The 23,065-nt window shown below is 37.0% G+C and overlaps 1 protein-coding gene across 1 annotated transcript in view; it reads right to left on the reverse strand.

Annotated features, from left to right (window-relative positions):
- Nucleotides 1-23,065, reverse strand: part of CSMD1 (CUB and Sushi multiple domains 1) — a 1,210,601-nt gene that overhangs the window by 106,797 nt on the left and 1,080,739 nt on the right. The window contains exons 43-47 of the mRNA XM_037392820.1: nucleotides 21,683-21,860; nucleotides 19,892-20,037; nucleotides 17,466-17,546; nucleotides 17,206-17,319; nucleotides 4,118-4,306 (exon numbers count right to left, since the gene is read on the reverse strand). Coding sequence (XP_037248717.1) covers nucleotides 4,118-4,306; nucleotides 17,206-17,319; nucleotides 17,466-17,546; nucleotides 19,892-20,037; nucleotides 21,683-21,860 — 708 coding nt within the window. The remainder of the gene's footprint in view (nucleotides 1-4,117; nucleotides 4,307-17,205; nucleotides 17,320-17,465; nucleotides 17,547-19,891; nucleotides 20,038-21,682; nucleotides 21,861-23,065) is intronic.

Raw genomic sequence — 23,065 nt, forward strand, 5'->3', positions numbered from 1 at the left:
ACAAGGAAATAATAGGAAATAACCTGACACATCACTGCCAGTGAAATAACTAAAAGATCTCTATTTAAACTATCCACCTGGTTTTAGGTTTTCACTAGAGTACAATAAAAAAATCTTGATACAAACAAACTGAAATATAAAACAATGAGTGTTTTTGCCATAAACACTGAAAAAATAGTGGGTTTAAAAAAAAATAATTTGTATTTGGGACAATTACTTTGCATGAGGTTATGTTTTTAATTCTTGTCCTTTCATATCCATTATTTATTTAAGCTCTTTTCCTACTACTGAGTGGTAGCAAATCTACACATTCTTTGACATTGTACAGCTTGTATAATTTTAAACACCACCACATTACATAGTGAACACATTAGCTAAAGAATGCTGTTACATGTAAGATCATCACAGTTTCACTGTGGAATACACATATGTACAAGTGCTATGGATTTACAATACATACTTTATTAAGTCTCGGTCCTGTTAAAAGATAGTGTGTTTATTATAGTATTATTTTAGAGTAAAAAAAATCACTTGTGGGAAATAAAAGACACTAAAAAAATGTGTTGGCAGTAGACCAATATCTTCACTGCAATAAACCCTAGAAGCACAAATAATGATTTGGGGGCTAACCATATAATAAAATAACATATATGCAAGAGAGAAAAAAAATAATCAAACCAATCTCCAACTGAAAGCTTTCTGAAACATGAAATGGCATCTTCCTCCATATGAAGGTTATGGTTTCTCCAGCTGAACTGCTCCCTTTCATATGCTCACTATGCCTTTCTCTCCACATTTTTCAAGTTCAGGAAAACCATATTCAACCAACACTATCTTGGCCACAGCAGCTATTTCGAATAAAGAGGCTGCTTCATTCATTTTTGCTGAGTTTGAGCAGCTGCAGCCTGACCAGCTCATCTTATGTTGCATGAAAACACAAAAATAATACTGAAACAAATGTTACCTAAAAATTGAATACAGTTGTCAGCCTTCTCTCTCTCCAGTTCAATAAATAAAACAACTATATTCTCTGACTGGGAAATTTCAGGTACAAAAGGGAGAACAGAGAAGCCACAGCAAATCATAAAGATTAAGACATCCCAGTTACTAGGAACTGCAGTTCAGTCACCATAATGACAACACTACAACTAAATAATAATTACATAAGAAATTCTAACAAATACATATACAAAATAAGAAAAAATAAGCATAGCTTTAGGCACAGGCTGCCCAGCATGCCCTCATCAAAAAGCTTTGTGTCTTGTTTGTTATTCATATTAGGGAGTTAGTGTTTGATGATTACAGTGTAGGGTAAATGATGAGGAATGCTGAGGTCAGTTCCTATTTTAGCTTTAAAAAATTATTTAAAACATGACAATTCAATTGGTTTCTTTGTGCTTCACCCTGGGTTTTTTAAAATCTGTTTAATACACTTTACTAGTTACAGTTTAGAATGTATATGTTCTTTCAAAATTCTCAAATACAGGGGCTAAAAGAGTACAATTACAAACAAAGATCAACTACATACAAAGAGATGAGAATCTTTCCTTATTAGTGATCACGAAGTTAGTTTGCACCATCACATGCCACACTGTATTTTTTCACCATTGGGAAATCAGAGGAATGATACAATGCATTTTAGTTTGCTTTGTTTTTCCTGAAGTTGAGTTTCACTTTCTGTACCTTACCTAGCAGGCAGCTTTTCAGATGATGTTCAGGAAAGTCACCAGCATGACCTAGGTGTTCTTGAGTCTGATTTTTCTATTATTATTTCAAAGTTTGTCTATATAAGGAAATAAAAACTCAACTTCTGCTGTGCTGACCTGTCGTATGATGCTTCTCTGGATATTAGGTAAAAGTTGACATTTCCATCTCTTTTCAATGACAGAAGATTTTTTATTTTGTTTTATTTCAGTGAGAAAAAAAGAAATAGTCAAAGAATATTTGCTGTATTAAATAAATGCTATCTAGTGTAAGTAGCCCGAATACAGTGTTTTCAAGTTCAAAAGCCTTTAATAATTATATTCATGGTACATTTATGGCTTCTCTGGTTTAGAATATAGATAGGATTTCCTAAGAGTATGACTGATAAATGGGAATGGCTAATGGGTTTATTGCTCCCAGCTGACCGGGGTGGTCTCATTGACTGGATGCCTATGCTGATCATCATCCAGCTGCTGAAGCATCATAATTTGCAATGTAGTCAATTAGGTGTAGTTACTATTTTGGTTTGCAGTCCAAAGCTGCCTTATAAAGTAATCAGAGACCTGTGTCTTAGCAAATACTATTTCTTTAAAAGTCTTGCCGGTTTCTATATAGTTTCTGCATAAAGTTTGGTGACACATCTTTCCTGGTGTAGATCAGTGCAGTTCTACTAATCTAAATAAAGGTATGCTGGTTTGGACCACACAAGGTCCCAGGATACGACATATATTTGTTGCAAAATGCAGCAACACAGGGAAATACCTAAGCTAGCTCTGAACAAGCTAGTCAGTTACATCTGTCACTGGAAACAGTATAGCCACATCAGCATTGCCTTCTGCCCCAACAAACTCCTCATGCTGAGACGTGGAACTAATTAGCTTGGCAAATCACATTGCTAATGTGGCTACAGGGACAAAGCAAGTATCTCTGCAAGGCAGTGTAATGTGGCATATTTAAGTATCAACTTGTTAAGAGCTAGCTTAGGAATCTCTACATGGCACTGTACTGAGAGGTTATAAATACACCATTATCTTTCTCATTTAAATTTGCTGGTAGGTGGTAGAAAACATTACTTCAATAAAGCTGCACTAGAGATGAATTTGTAAGAATGTGATCTCACGTCACAAAATGACAATGCTTAAAAATGTAGTAACTGACAAGCCTTCTGTCAGATCTATTATTGATAATCTGGTTCCACTACATTTAAATGCATAAGAAAGAAAGCAAAAATCTTCATCAGGAACATTAAGCAGTTTCAATGGAATTTTTCAAAACAAAAAGAAAACAAAAAGATCAGGCCACTAGAAAAGTTCCAGGCACACTACATATTGTCATAAAAAGCAGAGTGGAGGAAAAGTCAGTCAATATATTTTTTCAGTCTACTTCCTCCACTCACCTGACATGGGCCAACACATGTTATAAAGAAACAAACAAAAAATGCTAATGAACTTGCATTTTAAAAACAATGAAAAATATTGTGGGTTTTTTTTTTTTTAGAATGCTGTTATCAAAAAGTGAACAAAATTTAATAATTTTAGAGATTAAAAAACTACTGCTTAAGAAAAATACTTAGAGCAAGATACCTCAAAAGATAGGACCTTTTAATATTTCTCATGTTATGAAACTCCCATTGTGAATACTAATTAGTTCTATCATAGTTATCATGTATTCTTGGTTAATGAGGGAAGATACGATAATGGTCTGCAAATGAATAAAAATATATTAACAATCAGGGACTAGTTCCTCTCATCAATCAATGGCAAGAGAACAAGTAATAATAAGCTCAGAATTCAGCAGAAAATAAGAATAGAATGTAAATTATACAGGGCCCTTTGAGAGGTGCTGCTGTGAGTAACACTAGAAATTGAGGTTTTATCATTTCTCCACTCCTTGTCCCTAAACAGATGGTCAAATACTTTAATAGAGGTATATTCAAACAATGTGCAGCACCAGTTCTGCCATGCTATGGAGAAAGTAGACTGGGTATTCGGATTCAAATTTGAGTACTTAGACTAAATTTTATTAAATTAGACAAATGAAATTATAACCCCAAAATATTTCCTCACCAGAAAAGATCCATTACAAACCAGCACGTTAACATCTCCTTTCAGACACCTCCATACACTTCCCAGGAAACAGAAAATGTGTTGACTTTCACAGGGGTGCTGTAGCTGCTACTGCTTCACCTCTAACAATACCTAAGAATATTTAAAAGCTTCTTTGTCTTGAATACATCTATAAAAATCTTCTTTGGCTAACAGATCTACATTTAAGAAAAAAGTAATAGGAATACTGGACTATGGTTTAAGTTTCAGATGTATCACTGCATTATGAAACCAATAACTGGAAATCAAGCCCCGCTCAACCCAGTATTTGTTCTTTTGTGGTTAGACAGAATACAAATCTCTCTTACCATCAAATACTTCCAGCTCATCAAATTGCTTTTCACTTTGAAACATTTCTACAAAGATGGAAATGTTATATCCTGGCTCAACCTTTATAGTCCAAGAACAGGTCTGAGAATTGGGATAGGTGCCTGGGTATCCTGGACTAAGGATCACTCCTGATGATTCTGTACGGATTTCATTTGCTGGACATTGTGCTACAAAGGACACAAGAAAAACAACAACAATAGCAATGAAATAAAGTGTTTCCTTTTGTGAAAAAAAGTAGTTTTGTTTTTCAGATATATGTATGCTTCATATTCAGTTTCCAGAAGAAAACATGTTAAAATCACATTCCAGGTGGAAGGAACAATAAAGATCCCTTTAGCACAAACAGGAAAACAGGACCACCTTTATAAACCTTGCATTTATGGAACAGGATACTAATTATGGTAAAACATTAATCCAGAAATATTTCATCCCAAAGGGTTTACAGAAAAGAGACTCATGTATGCTGCTGTGATCATTCAAACAGGTGAAGTAAAAGTCCTGGTAAAAATTTTTATTTGGAAACTGTCTTCTATTGGAGTCTTAAAAAAACCACCCACCTTTAACAACTAAGTCAGTTAAATGAACATGAAAACATACTGGAACTTCTAGGCACCCCAGATCATTTGAAAGCACACACGTTTTGTGCAAAGTGTTTATTTTCAACACAGCATCCTCCAAATCACCAAAGACCTTCTAAGCAACCACTTCCCCTGTTACTTTATACTCCAAACTCATACCATTATATAAACAGTTTCATCTGGTATTCCTAGGCGTTTATGATTTCTGCATATGACAATGAGTACACTACATTAAAATGCTGTAAATTTTATATCCTAAATACTGGATTTGATTAAGAAATTCTTTTCTTGGTCACTGTTTTTCTTTAACATTTTGCCTTTCATGCAGGACTGATCTTTCATGTCTGTTTGCTGTTGAAGACTGATACATTTTTGTCCAGAGTTTCATAATATATGTGCATTTTAACAATGTTTTCTGTGTAAGATTCACAAATGTATCTTGACAGAAATGCACTCCTGGAAACTGTCTAGCACAGTACCCAAGTACTTGCATAAATTAAAGGTTACAGGAAAGGTGAAAAACATAACAACAGAGGAAAAATTGTCAGAGTGAAAATATGTTAAAGGGGAAAACTCACATATAACTATGTGAAACAAGTATTAAAAACTGGACCATTCCCCTTAGGTGGCCTTTTACAAACTTGGAGGTGAAATTTAGGTTCAGTTGCAGTCAAGAAGAATTTTGCTGTAAACTTCTGGAAAACAGTGTGAGGACTTAATCTTTAATTGTCCTCTCAGAGAAATTAAGCATACTGGTAGAGGAGGAAATTGTATTTTATAAAAGATGGCCAGTCTTTACCTTCTGTTCCATACACTGGAGACAAATCTGAACCCTCCACCAGAAGCAACAGTACAAACAAAATAGGAATTTTATCCATTAATTCATGTATAAATTAACCATCACTTTCCCACATAGTGCATAAACCTTTACCTTTGAGAAGCTGGCTTATTCTTGTGCTTTCTCTAACCTAAACACAATTTTCCAGACTTGCATGTGGAAGGTAAGAGAAAGTGTACATGTACTTGCATGTGGAAGGTAAGAGAAAGTGGACAATACAGTGTTCCATTCACTGTCCCAGATTCTTTAGAATATTTTCAATAACAGTACATCATGTGAGAAAGAGATGAGTTTCAAGCAACTTACAAATGCATTTTCTGAGGATTACCAATTCATCAATGGCACCAAAGTTTAGAAAAAAGAAACTAAAAAGCAGAACAGTTTTCTGACTGTTCCAAGACTTCCCTCAATCTAAGTTATAAGGTGAGCCTTCAGCACAAAATACAGGGTGATTTTTCTTCAATTGTGATTTTTTAATACTACAGCATAATTTTTAAATCACACATCTAAAAGCCACTCCAATTATTTAGGCATATAAGAGGGGAAAGCATGAAAAAGTAAAAACTACTTATTAGTGATTTTTGTCATAATCTTTTCTTCTTCAGTCTGCTCTAATCAGCTGGAGAATATGTAGCATTATCATGCTAGCAAATTCAGGAAGAAATATTCGATTTTTGAAAACCTCTTTTCCTCCCTCTCACCTTGCTTAGCTAAAAATTTGCTTCAGTCAGAGAGATAAATGTCAGCCTGTAAAAGGGAGGGATGTAATATACAAGTGAGAATATACCGTTAAGCAGGGGAAACAAGGTGTGGGCTGGGGAAAACCGGCAAGCAAATTTTTCCTTGGCATGTCTCCCTTTCTGCTACCAATTGACAGTACTGGCTGTAACAGACTATCTCTGAGAGGTAAAGCTGTTTTTCATAGACTACATCCTAACAGAGGGAAACTCTATGGGATAATGATATATAAAGTAGTAAGAATCCTTTTGACAATTTTAATTCAGTGATTGTCTTTTGAGATAGAAACACCTGTATTTTTCACAAATTACACCCAGAAATTTCACATGAGCTTCTGTGTAGGAATACAGCATTGCACATATTTAATGACATTTAATCTTCACTTTCTCATTATTTTAAAATGAAACACACTGTTAATTTCACTTCCTATATTCTTCAGCATAAGAGAAGAACACCTTGAGGAAATAGAGCCAACAAGCACTCTGACTCATGAATCTGCAGAAAGTACAAGTAAAACAGCAAATTATCACAGAACATCATTGGGCAGAAACGTATTATCAGATAAATAGCAATAACTATTTACCCTTAGTTAAATACACGGGACTTATTCCTGAACAAAAGTTTGGCTAGCCACACGGCATTTCCCGTGAGACATACACTAACAAGTGCTCATCAGTGACAAAGACTAGCTGACATGACATGGTTCCACAACCTGCTTTACCCCACAGTACTATTTGCTTATGCTCTAAGACTTTTTAAGCAAATAAAATGGCTTTTACTGAGGCAGTATTGGCTTCATTAGCATCTCTGAGAAACATGTGGATTCAGAGCTGGTCTTCAAAGTCATAAATTACAAGTACCCTGGAGAAATCAGTAATGCTGTCAGACTTCTCACAGCAAGACACCGTGATTCTTTTCAGCACTGGAATATTACCACCTCTCTGTATAAGCTATACCTTAAGAAATTGTTACAATCAACTAAACATAACAAAAATGTTGTTGCAAAGCACAGGACACTTGGAATGACGAGACTGGATTGTTGCAAGTACCTTTGGAATGGTTTTTAGTAAACATCCCACATCTAAAAACTAACAGCAGAGATGGTGAGGATACCACTCCCTTTTGTTGCCTGGTTTTCCTCAGCATCTGAGGGAGTTATGGAAATGACCTTTGGTCAAATTAATCATGAAACAAATATTTAATAGCCATTTAGATTTGGAGCCTGCAAACAAAATATCTGGATATTACACAGATAAGTCCAGACAAAACTAAAGCCAGGTGATCTCATAAAATGGGAAGTGTGATGGTACATTCTTCCAGAAAATTTTACAGTTGGGTAAACCTGAAAGGTTATTATCACAGCACTTTATATAGGTGCTCTTCCAGTTCATTTTCCACAAGTATAATTTCCAAAGAGAAATAAATTCCAAAGTTCTTAAGAACAGGCTGCATGAACCTGTATTAACTTACTGGAGTATATGACGCTTTTGGAATCTGGGATGGAGGATTTTAAACTAAGAATAAGATTCAAAATTACAGTTTGAAAACCCTGAGATCACTACAGTGACCCACAGAACACTGTCATAAAGTGTTGAGATACTCTTCACTAACTCAAGAAACTCACTGCAAGAATATGAAAGAAATGGAGCCAGGGAAATAAATGCAATGATAAATTAGAGGAAAGTCACCAATCCAGAGAAGTGAAAATTGCTAGTTTCCTTTGGGAAAAAAAGATGTCATAGAATAGGAAGACAGAAAATCGACCCAAGAAAGCACAGACACCTTGACTGTGAGCGTCTCAGAAACCTCCAACAATGTTCCAGATGAGAATTTCCCACTGTAAAAACAGTCTGCAAAAAGAAAGAGAGACAGGACTAGGAAATTCCAGGAAGAAGAAAAAAAAAAATAAATATTAAAACCCCACAGAAATTACTTTTCCTGCCTTTTTCTTTTACCTGCTTTGCTCTTAGATCATCTATTTTTTCTTACAAGGGACATCAGAGACAAAAACAGAAGCAGAAAAAAAGTCAAGGAACTAGCCTGTTTGCTATGTTTGAAAAACTAACAACAAAACCTTTGTTCTTTTAAAAAGCAGGTAGAAGTTATCAGTAACAGAGAAAGAGTGCTGCTAGCTTTCTCATTCCTCACAGCTGACTCTTAGAGAAGGGACCTGAAACTAATTTACCACAGGGCAAAATGTGCCTTTTGCAGATGTTTCTTCATGCCCTTCTCTCATAATTGAGGAAAAGTATGATGTTGTTTTGCAATTAAGAACATTTTTTTTTGGTGGGTGAATAGGAAAAATCAATAGCTTAACGGTTTTCCTTTAAAAAATCATCACATGTACACAACAAGAAACAGATCAATGCAGGATTGCTGTAGGAATTCTTTCTTCCATATATTCTATTGTATTCACTTACTGGAGTTACAATTTCCAAAAAGAAGTAGTACCGTTTTTGTGAAAAAAAAACACATCTCTCTAATACAAATCAGTGCACATAGTAACACAAAGGGGGAAAGAGGATATGGAATTTTTTTCTGTGGTACTGAGACAAACGCAGTGTCTTGTGAAGCCTCCCTCAGCATATTCTTAGAGCAAAAAATTCACGTAAAAAAGAAACGCTTATGTCTTTCTAAGCTGTAAATACCTCACTGCCTCTCCTGTGCTAGAGCAGAAGTGGCCAAATCTCCTTACACAGCAAGCTATAGCTCTAACTCTTCTTATAGCCAAGATTCACTTCCTATGGCTAAGAGTCCTTGGACAAGAAGTTCCTTCCAGCCTCAACCATCCACAGGAGACATACCACAGGGACTTATAAGAGGAATCGTTCTAGAGTAGTTCAGGGACATGGGAAGGCAGACAGTGTATTACTTCTTTACAGTTTGGGAGGCTGGCTGCACTGAGGGGTTATGTAGCAAATTGGCAACGCTCATCCTGTCAGCCTTTGCTGGCTCTCTTTCTCCACCATAATGAATTACTCGCTCACCTCCCCCCAGTATACCTTAGCTGCTGATTACATGACTTATTCTCTAGGGTGGAAACTAGACTTGTACATTTTACAAGACTCATAGAATCATAAAATGGTTTGGGTTGGAAGGGACCCTAAAGATCATCTAGTTCCAGCCCCCTGCCATGGGCAGGGACACTTTCCACTAGACCAGGTTGCTCAAAGCCCCATCCAGCCTGGTTTGAACACGACCAGGGATGGGGCAGCCACAGCTTCTCTGGGCAACCTGTTCCAGTGTCTGCCTCCCTCACTGTAGAGCATTTCTTCCTGATATCATATCTAAATCTACCCTCTTCCAGCTTAAAGCCACTCTCCCTTGTCCTATCACTCCATGCCCTTGTAAAAAGTCCTTCTCCGGCTTTATTGTAGGCCCCCTTGAGGTACTGGAAGGCTGCAATAAAGTCTCTCTGGAGCCTTCTCTTGTCCAGGCTGAACAACACCTACTCTCTAAGCATGTCTTCATAGAAGAGGTGCTCCCACCCTCTGATCATATCTGTGGCTCTCCACTTGACTTGCTTCAACAGGTCCATGTCCTTATCTTGGGGTCTCCAGAGCTGAATGCAGTACTCCAGATGGCATCTCACAAGAGCAGAGAGAAAGAATCACCTCCCTTAACTGGCTGGCTGCGTTTCCTTTGATAGAGTCCAGGATTCGGTTGGCTTTCTGGGCTGCAAGCACACATTGACAGGCCATGCTGAGCTTCTCAGCCACCAGCACCCCTAAGTATTTCTCCTCAGGGCTGCTTTCAATCCATTCTCTGCCCAACCTGTATTTGTGCTTGGGACTGACCTGACCCACATACAGGACCTTGCATTTGGCCGTGTTGAACTTCATGAGGTTCACACAGGCCCACCTCTCAAGCCTGTCTAGGTCCCTCTAGATGAGATCCCTTCCCTCCAGTGTGTTGACTGCACCACACAGCTTGGTGTTGTTGGCAAACACGCTGAGGGTGCACTTGATCCCAGGATCCATGTCACTGGCAAAGATGTTAAACAGTGCTGGTCCCAATACAGACCCCTGAGGAGCACCACTCATTACTGGTCTCCATTTGGGCATCAAGCCATTACTGTAACTCTTTTGAGTGCAACCATCCAGCCAATCCATTGTCCACTGAGTGGTCATCCATCAAATCCATGTCTCTCCAGAGATAAGGATGCAACTTGGGACAGTGTCAAGTGCTTTGCAGAAGTCCAGGTAAATGATGGCAGTTGCTGTTCCCTCATCTACCTACACTGCAACCCCATTGTAGAAGGCCAACAAATTTGTCAGGCACAATGTATCCCTAGCAAACTCATCTTCACCAGGTCTTGCTTATTTGCCTTGTTAAAAATGGGGGTTATGTTTCCCTTTTCCAGTCCATGGGAAGGAACTTCACCAGACTGCCATGGCTGCTCAAATATGATTTGATCTTCATCTGCCAGTTCCAGCAGGACCCTGATGAGATGCATCTCATCAGGTCCCATGGAGCTGTACACCTTCAGGTTCCTTAGATGGTCTTGGACCTGATCTTCTCCTACAGTTCTTCATTGTCCCCGTTCTTGCCTTTGCCTTCTGTGACTTGGGTGGTATGGCTGGGCCACTCGTCCATGAAGACCCAAGGCAAAAAAGTCATTGAACACCTCAGCCTTTTCCATGTCCCAGGTAACCAGCTCTCCTGCTTGCTTCTGGAGATGGCTCACAATTTCACTTGTCTTCCTTTTATCACCAAAATACCTATAGAATCTTTTATTGTTGCCCTTAATGTACCTGGCCTGATTTACTGATATCAGAGCTTTAGCTCCCTGGCTCCTTGGGCAATTTCCCTCTATTTGTCCCAGGCTACCTATCCTCACTCCCACCCTCTTTAGGCTTGTTCATTCTTTTTCATCCATGCAGGCTTCCTAGTGCTTTTCCCTGACTTCCTCTTTGTCAAGATGCATTGGTCCTGGGCTTGAAGGAGGGGATCCTTGAATATTAACTGGCTTTCTTGGGCCCCTCTTCCCTCCAGGGCTTTATCCCATGACACTCTAGCAAGCAGATCCCTGAAGAGGCCAAAGTCAGCTCTCCTGAAGCCCAGGGCAGTGATCTTGCTGTGCTCCCTCCTTGCTGCCCTAGGGATCTTGAACTCCACCATTTCATCATGGTCACTGCAGCCAAGGCTGCCCTTGAGCTTCACATTCTCCATGAGCTCTTCCTCGTTGGTGAGAACAAGGTTAACTATGGTTAACATATATTTAAAGAGATAAAATTGAGATACTGAGACAGTGAGACTGATTCACCTTGCTCTATAAAACCAATGGCTCATCCATCTTCCAGTACCGCTAACAACTAATATTTCTCATTTGAATAATAATAAACTCCATATTGCTATTTTCTTGGTATTATGCATTCAACGGGTGTCAACAAAAATCTGCAGTTTGGACCCTTTTTTTCCATAATATTAGCTCTCACCTTTACCAGGATATTTCAAACAAAATACTACTAAATACAATGTCAGACAAATTGCTTCCGTTGAGGCATACGCATTCCACAGTTAATACTATTTCTTGTATTTGTTAATCAATTAACACATTAACATCATATCATTCAGTATTTTATTTAATACCTCCTGGACTGTCTTCTGTCACCTAAGTTACAGAGTGATTCCACTCCCTATACATTTAGAAGTTTAGGTATTGATGTGAAGTTTACCAATCAAGAAAATCTGAGCTGCAAAACACAGAATTAGACTCTTGAGCCCAGGAAAATATGTAATTATCATTTACTTATAAGTATATCCCATGAAACTGAAAATTAGCTATTGTACAATGCTTTGGAATGATAACTGGAATAAATATTTTAAAAGCCCAGAACAACTGCTTTAGACATATTGGAGGACATAGACAATCTATTTTACATTCATTTTTAATCATATTGTTGCACATGTCAATTCTGAGCAGTTACTTGTTAGTTTGCATAAATTCATACATATAGGCAACGCTTACAGAAAAAACAACAGGAAATAACAAAGATCTTTATGTTAGACAGTTGCATGTCATTGCGTGTGGTGAGGCAGTGTCAAAAGAAAAGGAATTCTGCAGGACAGAATAACACACTTATCATTTCCTTGTTTTGAAAAACATATTACCTAACATGGCTTTCGGAGAAATCTGATTTGGCTGTTTTGAGGAAGGCCTGACTAAGCTTCTTGACTTAACTCTAATACTACTTCTGATGTCTCCATCTTTGATTTCACCTTTGATTCAGAAATATCATCAGCACACTAGGATAATATTATCACATCACCTCTCCAATTAAAGTGTTTTGAGCAGCCAGATTAGAGATCTCTACTTTACAGTGAATGCCAATTACCTGTTTTAGTATGTCAAATTTTGTGACTAATACAGGAGTATTTCTTGCTGTTGTCATGCTCATCATGCTTTATTTTACATCTCTAAATTTCCCAAAAGCAATTTAAAAAGGAAATAAATTTGTAGCAAGAGGATATACAGATAGGATCAAAGCAGAGATTCCAAGTGTATAAACACAAGTCACAAATGGTCAACTACTGATAAATATAAATTCATGCACATTAAGACTATGTTATGTAGGGTGCCTAGGGCTCTGCACATTAGACAATACCTGGTAAACTATCATGGTACCAAGCATTATAATATCCCAAGACAGACCAGTTAGGAAGCAAAAGGGCAGTATAAGAAAAGTATTATGTGGTTCAATTACAGCTGCTCTGGAGGTTCTCCATTCAAAATGATGTAAAAGTGGTCACTAAGATTGATTATTCTTGCCTGTCAGATAAGTTATCATACTTGTATATAGTATCCTAGAACCTGGCCTTCTACCGTATAAATATATTTCTTGCCTCGTACAACACAGTGGCACAGCTGAAGAGAAGGAAGTTTTCTGTCATCTTTAAAAAATGTAAAGCTGATCCAAAAGGACAATGTAAACAATCATGAACTACAGGTAAAATGCAGAAATATAAGGCGGCAGTAAAAAAATTAGTTTGAAATGCAATATGCAAATTACATAGCAAGTAGCATTTTTTCCCAGTTCTATTAGGATCAGATAGTATTACCACATCACCTCAAAAAAAAGTAAGAGTAGAATTGGAAATGGTATTGGAGAAGGATGACAAGAATAATTAAAGGTATTAAATATCTTCTGGTCTATAGCATCATGCCATAAATATTGAATAGAGAACAAATCATTACTGTCTTTTTCCTCATAAGAACTAGAGGACATGAAGCGAAAACATCAGGTGCCAAGTTCAAAGCAGACAGAGAAACATCTTCACATATTAAATAAATATATTGTGCAACTTCCTGCACAAAATTTTGTGGATTTAAAGCATTTACATGGATTCAAAACGGGAACTGAATATATCCACTGAAGAAACAGCCCTACAGGATTCAAAATACAAAAAACATTGCTAGCTTAGGAGTGGCTTAGCTACAGCTGGGTGGAGGCCTTAATTAACTACACGCTTGCAAAGATCTTATGTCCTTCATTAGAAAATCATTACTGGCCAGTGCCAGAGACTGAATACTCCATAAATAGTCTGGTATATAGGATTTCTGGTCTGATTCAGGAATATGTATTTATCCCATACAGACACTTAGGTTTTCAGAGTGCAACCTGAGTACTTTTCATATATTTACCTAAAAGTAAACACCACAAAGATGATGATTAGAAACACAACTTCTAAATGATTTATCAATATTTTATATGATATAAATATATTCATAAATATAAGCAAGGGTGTTCTCATTAAATAGGAATTCAGTTCAACATTTATGTCCATACTAATAAATCACGTAGACAAACAAGAGTTATTGGAGAGGCTGAATAAGAATAAAACCAAATAATTTCCAGAAAGGAAAATTAAATATATTTAAAGATACAACTCGTTTGAAGAAAGGAAATCGGTTGCAGCCCAAGTTATCTAAAGAAACTCATCCATCTGTCCAAAATAACTGTGCCAGAATCTTTAATGCCTCCAGTTCCATTGTCTTCTGTCTCTCCAAGGCTCATTGGAAGGACTCCAATGGCTTCTTTTTTTTTTTTTGTTATCAGATTATTTTTATGTCCTCCCTATAAAGTTTCTGCTGTATTCATATTAAAATAATACAAGACTGAAATACTTTAACTTAGGTGGTAAAACCTACTCCTACTCCTTAACTGGAATTGTGCTATTCAATCCTTTCAATGAAAAAAACCCATGTGTAGTAAAGATGTTCCTAATAATCAATTACGAACACCTTATAAAACAGTAACATTCTAGTAACTTTAATATATAGGGTAGTTTTGAAAAACAATAAATAATAAACACAGGAGAGGGAAGAAAATCACAAAATCTAGAAAGTCTGCGAGCTAAGTACAGAACTATTAGTATTCATCTATGTATTGGGTCTGCACAGCAAGGTTTTGGTAGCAGGGGGACAAGAGGAGTGGCTTCTGTGAGAAGATGCCAGAAGCTTTCCCCATGTCCAATAGAGCCAATGCCAGCTGGCTCCAAGACAGACCTGCTACAAGCCAAGGCCAAGCCCATCAGCAATGGTGGTAGCACCTCTGGGATAATATATTTAAGAAGGTGGGGAATATGCAGCAGCAGCCAGAAGAAAGGAGCGAGAATATGTGAGAGGAACTCTGCAGACACCCAGGTCAGTGCAGAAGGAGGGGCAGGAGGGGCTCCAGGTGCTGCAGCAGAGATTCCCCTGCAGCCTGTCTTGAAGACCACATTGAGGCAAGGCTGTCCCCCTGCAGCCCATGGAGTTAACAGTGTAGCATATATACACCTGCAGCCCATGGAAGACCCCATGCTGGAGCAAGTGGATGCCTGAAGGAGGCTGTGACCTTGTGGAAAGCCCATGCTGGAGCAGGCTCCTGGCAGGGTCTCTGGACCTGTGGACAGAGGACCCCACGCTGGAACAGGTTTGCTGGCAGCCTGCTCCTGAAAGACTGCACCACATGGAGAGGACCCACACTGGAGCAGTTCATGAAGAACTGCAGCTTGTGGGAAGGACCCATGCTGGAGAAGTTCTTGGTGGACTGTGTTCCTCGAGAGAAACTCCTTGCTAGAGCAGGTGAAGAGTGTGAGGAGGAAGGAGCAGCAGAAACAGTGTGTGATGAACTGACCACAACCGCCATTCCCTGTCCCCCTGTGCCACTCAGGCAGAGGAGGTAGAGAATTCAGGAGTTAAACTGAGCCCATGAAGAAGGGAGGAGTGGGGGGAAAAGTGTTTTAAGATTTGGTTTTATTTTCTCATTACCCTACTGTTATTTGATTTGCAATAAATGAAATTAAATTTCCCCAAGTCCAGTCAGTTTTGCCCATGACGTTAACTGCTGAGTGATCTCCCTGTCCTTGACCTACAAGACTTCGTTAGATTTTCTCTCCCCTGCCCAGCTGAGGAGGGAGGTGATAGAGCAGCTTTGGTAGGCACTTGGTGTCCAGTCAGGGTCAACTCACCACAATGTACAGTGTCTCAAAGGACTGCAAAGAACCAAGCATTGCTACCGTCAGAGAAAGCTACTAGATTCCACAGCATCTGCAATAATTGTTGGAAATAAACTACTCCCCCGTGCTTAACAGACGGCTAATCATTATCAGAAGCTCCTAAGTAATTTTCACAATAATTGTTCAGTTTACTTTTGGCTTTCATTTTTTATTTACACTCTAATTGACACAGTCAAGAGTTAAGTTACTGCTGTTACTATCAATTTATAATTGAAAACTAGATTTGTAGTACAATCCTTACTAAAATATCACAGCGGGAACAGAGAAATAGATCAGTAAGTATTGAGTTATTTGATCAAGAAAGATACAGAAACAAAATTTTATGATTATTTTTGTGTATTTTATGGTGACAGTCCTGAAATGAATACTGAATCTTTCCTTTCCTATGGAATCCATGTCTCTCAGTCCATGACAGATCCCGATTATTTTATACACAAGTTAAGAAAGTGGAGGAGTAAAAACTTGGTTGTCGGTGGTCATGGATATGGAAGATGCTACATCCATAATTAGATATTATAGATCAAAGCTAATCTTGGTTACTATGTTATAAATACGATAAATTCAGATCACTTTCTGACTTCCTTACAATTTCAATGATGGTATCTCATCAATAATTAATTTTTTTCTCCAGAAAAATTTGAGGTACTTCAGGACAAAATTCTACAGATGATTTTTTCATTGCTTTTTCAATATTTCAAAACCTTTTTGCCATCCACTATTTAAATAACTAAACCAAACTAAAGACAAAATAACCAACAGTACCTGTTGAAAAACATAATTTGGAGGACTGGGTATAAATATTCAAGATATACTTGTTTTCCATGAAGATGAGCAAACTGTGTATGAATGAACATCTAAACATTATTTCTATTCATTTTTTTAAATTTCTTGTTAGAAATACTGTATATTATAAACATAGTATTAATAATTGAAAGATTTTTAGTGCTTCCATGAATTTAAATTTGCCACTTATTATTTTAGAACATATTTTTCATGTGACTTTGACATACAGTGTCACCATATTTGTGAAAGCAGAAAGAATAACTTCTTACTTTAGTTTGAAGCTTAATTTAAATACATATTTTTAAAATGCTTCAGGGATGAAAAGAAATATTTTGTTTGACATGAAACGATATTAAATAATTGAAATTAATTTTAGAAACCAGTGTTTCATTAATGGTATAGTTAAACAGGTAATGCTGCTTGTCTCTTGATTCTAAAGACTGTGCAAAAATTTTAGGGACGAATTTGAAAACATGTGCACTTCTTAGACACTGAAGAAATAAATGGAAACTTTTTTTTTGAAAAATAATGAAAATACAGCACCCAAATATCTTTTGGTTAATGTACAGGAAAATAAAAAAGGATGCATACTAATGGTATGCAGACCATGCAAACATATATTTACCTTCACAAAATGGAGAGGATCCTTCAAACTGCAACTGTGCATTCAGTTTGCAGGTTAATATATCTTGCCCAACAAGGGTGAAACCAGGATGGCACTTGTACTTCACAAAATCACCTGAAAAAGTTATTGACAAAAACCTTAAACCCCAAAATACCGTGAAACAGAGGTATACAAAAATCTCAGGTGGAAAATGAAATCTGTTAATAGTGTAATTAGAATTCAAGTAAAAACATAAAGAAAAGGAGATACTATTTTTTCACCTATTTCAAAGTCATCATCTTCTGTAAACAAATCTGCATGTGGAACTGTGGGTGGAGGCTGACACTTCTTCAGCTGGTAAGCTGCAAATTTAAGTGAAAAAAAGGTTTAAATAATGGTGTGTTAAGAATTATTTTACCAAAAAAATTCCTATTCACACTTTCCAAATTACCAAAGCTGCACTGAACCTCATGGTCTTAGTTACATTTTCCAAGTTAAATGTTACAGCATTATATAAAGGTGGTGAGGCACTGGCACAGGTTGCCCAGAGAAGCTGTGGATGCCCCATCCCTGGATGTGTTCCAAGGCCAGGTTTGATGAGGCTTTGAGACACCTCATCTATTGGAATGTCCCTGCTCATGGCAAAGGGATGGGAACCACATGATCTTTAAGGTCCCTTCCAACACAAACGATTCTATGATTCTATAATATCTAAATATATATATATATTTATCAGTATAGATAGTATAATACACTGCCTAGATAGCTATAGATCCATTGTAGGATTTGATGCAGTTGTGATGTTTATGAGGAGATTTTTGCAGCTACAAAGCTGCAGTTTCTAGTGTCTGCCTTTGCATCATGTGATAGGGCTGATTGTTACAAATCACAGATTATTTAGATTTCCTGGAAAATCTGTAATTACCTGTCACATACCTGACATGTCATATTCATTGTTAATTTAAGCATACGTGGAGTTACTCTCAGGATACAGGTATATATATCTTCACTTTAAGAAGGAACAGCAGCAGCAGTAGTAGCAGCAGCACACAGTAGTAGTAGTAGTAATAATAATTTTGTAAGTTCAAAAAAAGCCCCACAAACAAACCAGAATGCCTTTAAAACAGTCTGTTTTCTACTTTTCAAATCTTTTTCAGTAAGTTGTGAGCAATCTCATAAGGAAGGTGACCAGTACAATGACTGACATGTTTCTAAAACAGAATAGAACACAACAGCTGAAGAAGCCTTTTCTGGGTAAAAACTCCAAACCAGAGATTTAAGATTGTGATCAGATTGTACATACTATAGAAAAACTCTCCTGTTCATGGAACTAAATCACCGTCAAGAACACAAATTCTCCTGGTAACTTGACGGTCCTACCCACCTGCTGTTTTCAAGAAGCTAAAGAAACACAAAATATTGGGAATCAGCTCTTATCTTCCACATAAGTTTCTATAGCCCATCACTGTAAAGCAATTGCACAAGGAGAAAAAAAATCATGGACAGTTTTTCACCCATGGAGAGTTTCATTTTTTTTCATCCACAGTGAGTTTCCAAGGTCAAGGATGAGAAAGCATGTGTGTTTTCCTGTGTACTAATGCATTGTACGGTTCCTGCTGTGTATGTATATATCTACACAAACACATTCATGTAATTATTATTATATACACCTACAGCACCATTTTTTCCGGGGAACACTTGAGAAAAGAAAACAGAGAAAAAGAAGCAGATTCACTCTTTTTTTCCCTTGCTAGAATAATGCAGTATGTACTGTGATAGAGTATGTATCTTGCCTTTTTATCATCTGAAGTCAACCCTGAAATACTTACTACGTGCTTACATACCTTCAGCTTAAGGCTGGAAAATGCTTTCACTGACCATCCCTACAGCCAACTTCTCAGGCACTATCTTGCTATGTGGGAGCTATACGTTCCCCGCATTATGACTAAAGCCAAGCACTTTAGTTTTTGCTTCTCTGTTAAGTGCTTTAGGTTACATGCCTTATGCCCTTCTTTTAGGAGAAAACCACAGACAAGAAAAACATTTAAGACTCTTGAGTATCAGTTTTGTAAACACTTCTCCATGCAAACAAACACCTTCAGGTACTCTCTTTCTGTAGCATTTCCTCCTGTCCTTGTGAATTAATTCACCCTATCTTTCTAAATTATGGCCAGAAGGCTAACAATCTTCCATTTAATATACATAATTTGGGTGAATTAGTCAGAATTAGAACTAGAACTAGAATTCAGCATTTCACTTCTTATTTAGATGCCTAATTTGCATGTCCTGTAGCCCTGACTGTAACTCTGAACAAAGTATTTTGCTGGATACCAGCTGTTGTTCATCTCTTCCACAGCATCCCATCAATATTTCTGACCATGGTCAGCTGGTGAAGAATTTTATTACAGAAGGTTAAAAGTAAGTTAACTAATACATTGGCCAAAATATTTTTAAAAGTAAAAGCTCAATATTAGATAGCAATGTTTAACATAGAACATAGTTTATTTAAAAACACAAATTAACATTCTTAAGATTTTTTTGATGCATGGTTTTAGAATTTAATTTGTATTGCTATTTAAAAAAAGTAGCAAATCCATGAATCATGGTAAATTTAAGATTATTCAGTACGTCACAGAGTTAAGAAATATTTTAAAAAATCATTAACTGATTGTGGCAATTAGATGTTAATGACATAAAGCAAACTGACCGTGAAAATTCAGGACAAAGAATCCTCCTGTTGAAAAATCACTGTGAAATTTGAGAAGGACTTGATTGGTGGAACTGTAAGCTGTTTCCAGAGCTGTGTTCCCACTGAAAACTCCCAGCTGAGGTGAATTATGGTCAGGACCATCCCTAGGAAGTGAAACATAAAAGATCAACTGAAAAAATGCTGTATTTAACATTGAAATTAACAGTCTATTTTCTCTGGATAGCAGGTTACATTTTTGTAAAAAGGGTTTTTCCTAATGATTCAAAATGAATTTGTTTTGTTTTTATTTCCAGCAACACAGAACACTCTAACTTAAAAGCTGAGTATTTTTTGAGAGACCAGGAGTACTTTACAGTAGCTTTTATATTTCTGTGGACAAGACATTTATTGGCTGACAGAAATTTTCGCTGTCTGTTCCTGTCAAAAATTCTCATGTATGCATCAACTGAAAATAAAATAAAATTGAGAAAGCTCTTGCAATCTTATCATTTTTCTAACCTTATTTACCTCAGAAAATAACTCTAAAGAAAGCATGCTTGTAATTCACAGGCAATTGGGAACTGAGCTAAAATAAGTTGTAAAAAAGTTCTTTCAAAATCTTTATTGAAGGAATATAACAATACAGGAATTCAGCACATACTTCAGCCAAACAAGTTCAAAAAGCTGACACAATTTTAGGACTCAATTGCTTAGGCAAAAAGAGAAGTCACTGATACAGTTAGCTCTTTACCAGTGGAGGCTTTGCTTTTTTTTTTTTTTTTTTTTTTTTTAAATATTATTTAATGTGTCAGGGACTACAACCTATGATGCATTTTAGACTTGGATTTATAGGCAATGCAAATACCAGAGGCAGTCAAACAGCAGTTCATTAACAGTCATGCAATCTCTAAACTGACTGGATTTTCCCTGTATTACATGGACTTGAGTATTGCTATCTGGGAAAAAAATCACCCCAGACAGCAATAGGTACAGGAATAGTGGACTATCTGGGATATGGGAGCAGCTGACACACAGAAGTTACATCCTATATTCTATGCAAACTGTCCTTTTGCCAAACTGTGTAGTATATATGAGACATAAGTGACTTTGCACATTATCTAGAGTAAGGACCAGGATTAGCTATAGATGAGAAAGTATGTAACAACTTCAGCATCATCTAAGCCTGTTCTTGAGCGTAGTAAATCGTTATGCAAGAATTTAGACCACCCTGAGACCTCTTCCTCCACCTGAGGACACAATGTTGAGATGGGCTTGCAGGGTAAGAAATCCAAGATTAGAGAAGGGGAACATAAAATATGAATCGTAAAGACAAAGAGGTACAAGGGCTGAAATCCTGGCTTGAGAAATACAGAGAGTATGTCTGTTAGCCACATTAAAATAATAAGAAAATGTAACAAAATCTTAATTAATGCCTAAATTAGTTAATGCCTGAAGATGTCCAAAAGTTCTGCTACAACTAATTTATATTGCCTTATACCTTCATGGAACATGTAATTTAACATAATGCAGATTGTTATATCACTTTGACCTCACACGCGCTCACTTAGAAAACAGAGTTCAAAGAAGATCTGATTGATAACTGAATTTGCATTTCAAAATACTTTTGAAACAATATTCTTGAAGTGATATATATTATTTTTTTCATATAATTGTAGAACTTGTTTTATGCTGTTCTTCAGCACACAGAACAACCTAAAAAGCAATACTAAGCAAAGGCTGTAGCTTAGGACAGCAAGATCTGATAAATCAACCAGAAAAAACCCACTTTTGTTTTGAAAAGTTGCATACCAAACTGCAATATAGTCATTCACAGGTTCAGTTTGGAGTAAGGTAAAGTTGATATAAATCCCATGGCCTGGAGGTACAACAATTAACCAAGTACAGTCCTTGGAATTTGGGTATTCATCTGGAAATCCTGGGGAATAAACTGTACCATTCTGAGCAGTTACGTTATAGCCACAAGGAGCTGAAAAGAAAACAAACAAATAATTAGTAGGAGAAACATACTCTTTCATGTTACAAATGGAATATCAAAATGTTCCCAAATTCTAAAAGCTCCACAAGACAAGATGATCTTGGTCTGAAAGACAGCATGTTTCCTTGGTTGCTTGCTCCTCAGGGACAGAAAGTATTGATATTTCTAAGAAATAATTTATCCCAATGTCTTCCATATTTAATTTTTAAAAATCCATCAAAATCTACTGGGAATATTGCTTTTATACAGAATTCTTGAAAGGAAGTTAGCACAGATTTAAGAAGGAGCACCTTTGGCTTGCATTCAAGATTAAAAACCAAACAACCAACCAACGCTTTCCATACAACTGAACCCTAACTGAACTGGAACACAATTTGGGGAGGGGGTAGGGGGAGAAAAAAGAAAAAGAAAAGACTGATTGCTCTTTCACTACCCCAAAATCATTATACTTTATTTCTGACAGGTTTTATCCAAGTTTGATGGTACATCCATTGCAGTTTGTATGCTGATAGTTCTTATGACAAATAAAATTAAGATAGAGAGACAAATTAGCATACACTTGCTGAATGAAATCTCCAGGCAAATCAATGCCATGAAAAGGTGGTTGATCTTATTCAAGGGTGGTAAATATGTAATAATGTGCTCTCTTTTGAGTCCCAGTTTGGGGAAACTGACTGATTACAGATGCAAGCATGGATCTGAGTAGATATATGGCCATTAGTGCAAACTAATGAGTCTCACTCATTAGAGTGAGACCTTAATCTGTGGGCACTCAGTCTAGCTATGGCACTTTTCTCATTAGTTCTTACCATAAGGCTTATGTTATTATTTTCAGACCTTCTTCATTTCTTTTTCCCTGTTCAACAAGTAATGGAAAAGGAAAAGAAAAAAAAAGGGAAAAGAGAAAAGTGGAAAAGGAAGAAGGATTGAGAAATGCAGAAGGATGTCACATTTCCCATATGGTTTAAAGCTGCTATACCATTTGGGTAGGAGCATCACCTGGCTAGCTGACACGTGGCCCTTTTTGGAGGAATCCTTTGAATAATCACTGGATTTTAGGACAAGTTAAGGAGGCTTTAAGCACTTCCCTTTCTTCGCTTATATCAGTACTAGCTAGTATGATACATTTAGCACATCTTCCCATCTTGCAATACAACAGCATCTGCTCCTGCACTACAATCCTTTGGAGCCCAACA

The sequence above is a fragment of the Falco rusticolus genome, chromosome 6, assembly GCF_015220075.1.
Source record: "Falco rusticolus isolate bFalRus1 chromosome 6, bFalRus1.pri, whole genome shotgun sequence".
Lineage (NCBI taxonomy): Eukaryota > Metazoa > Chordata > Aves > Falconiformes > Falconidae > Falco > Falco rusticolus.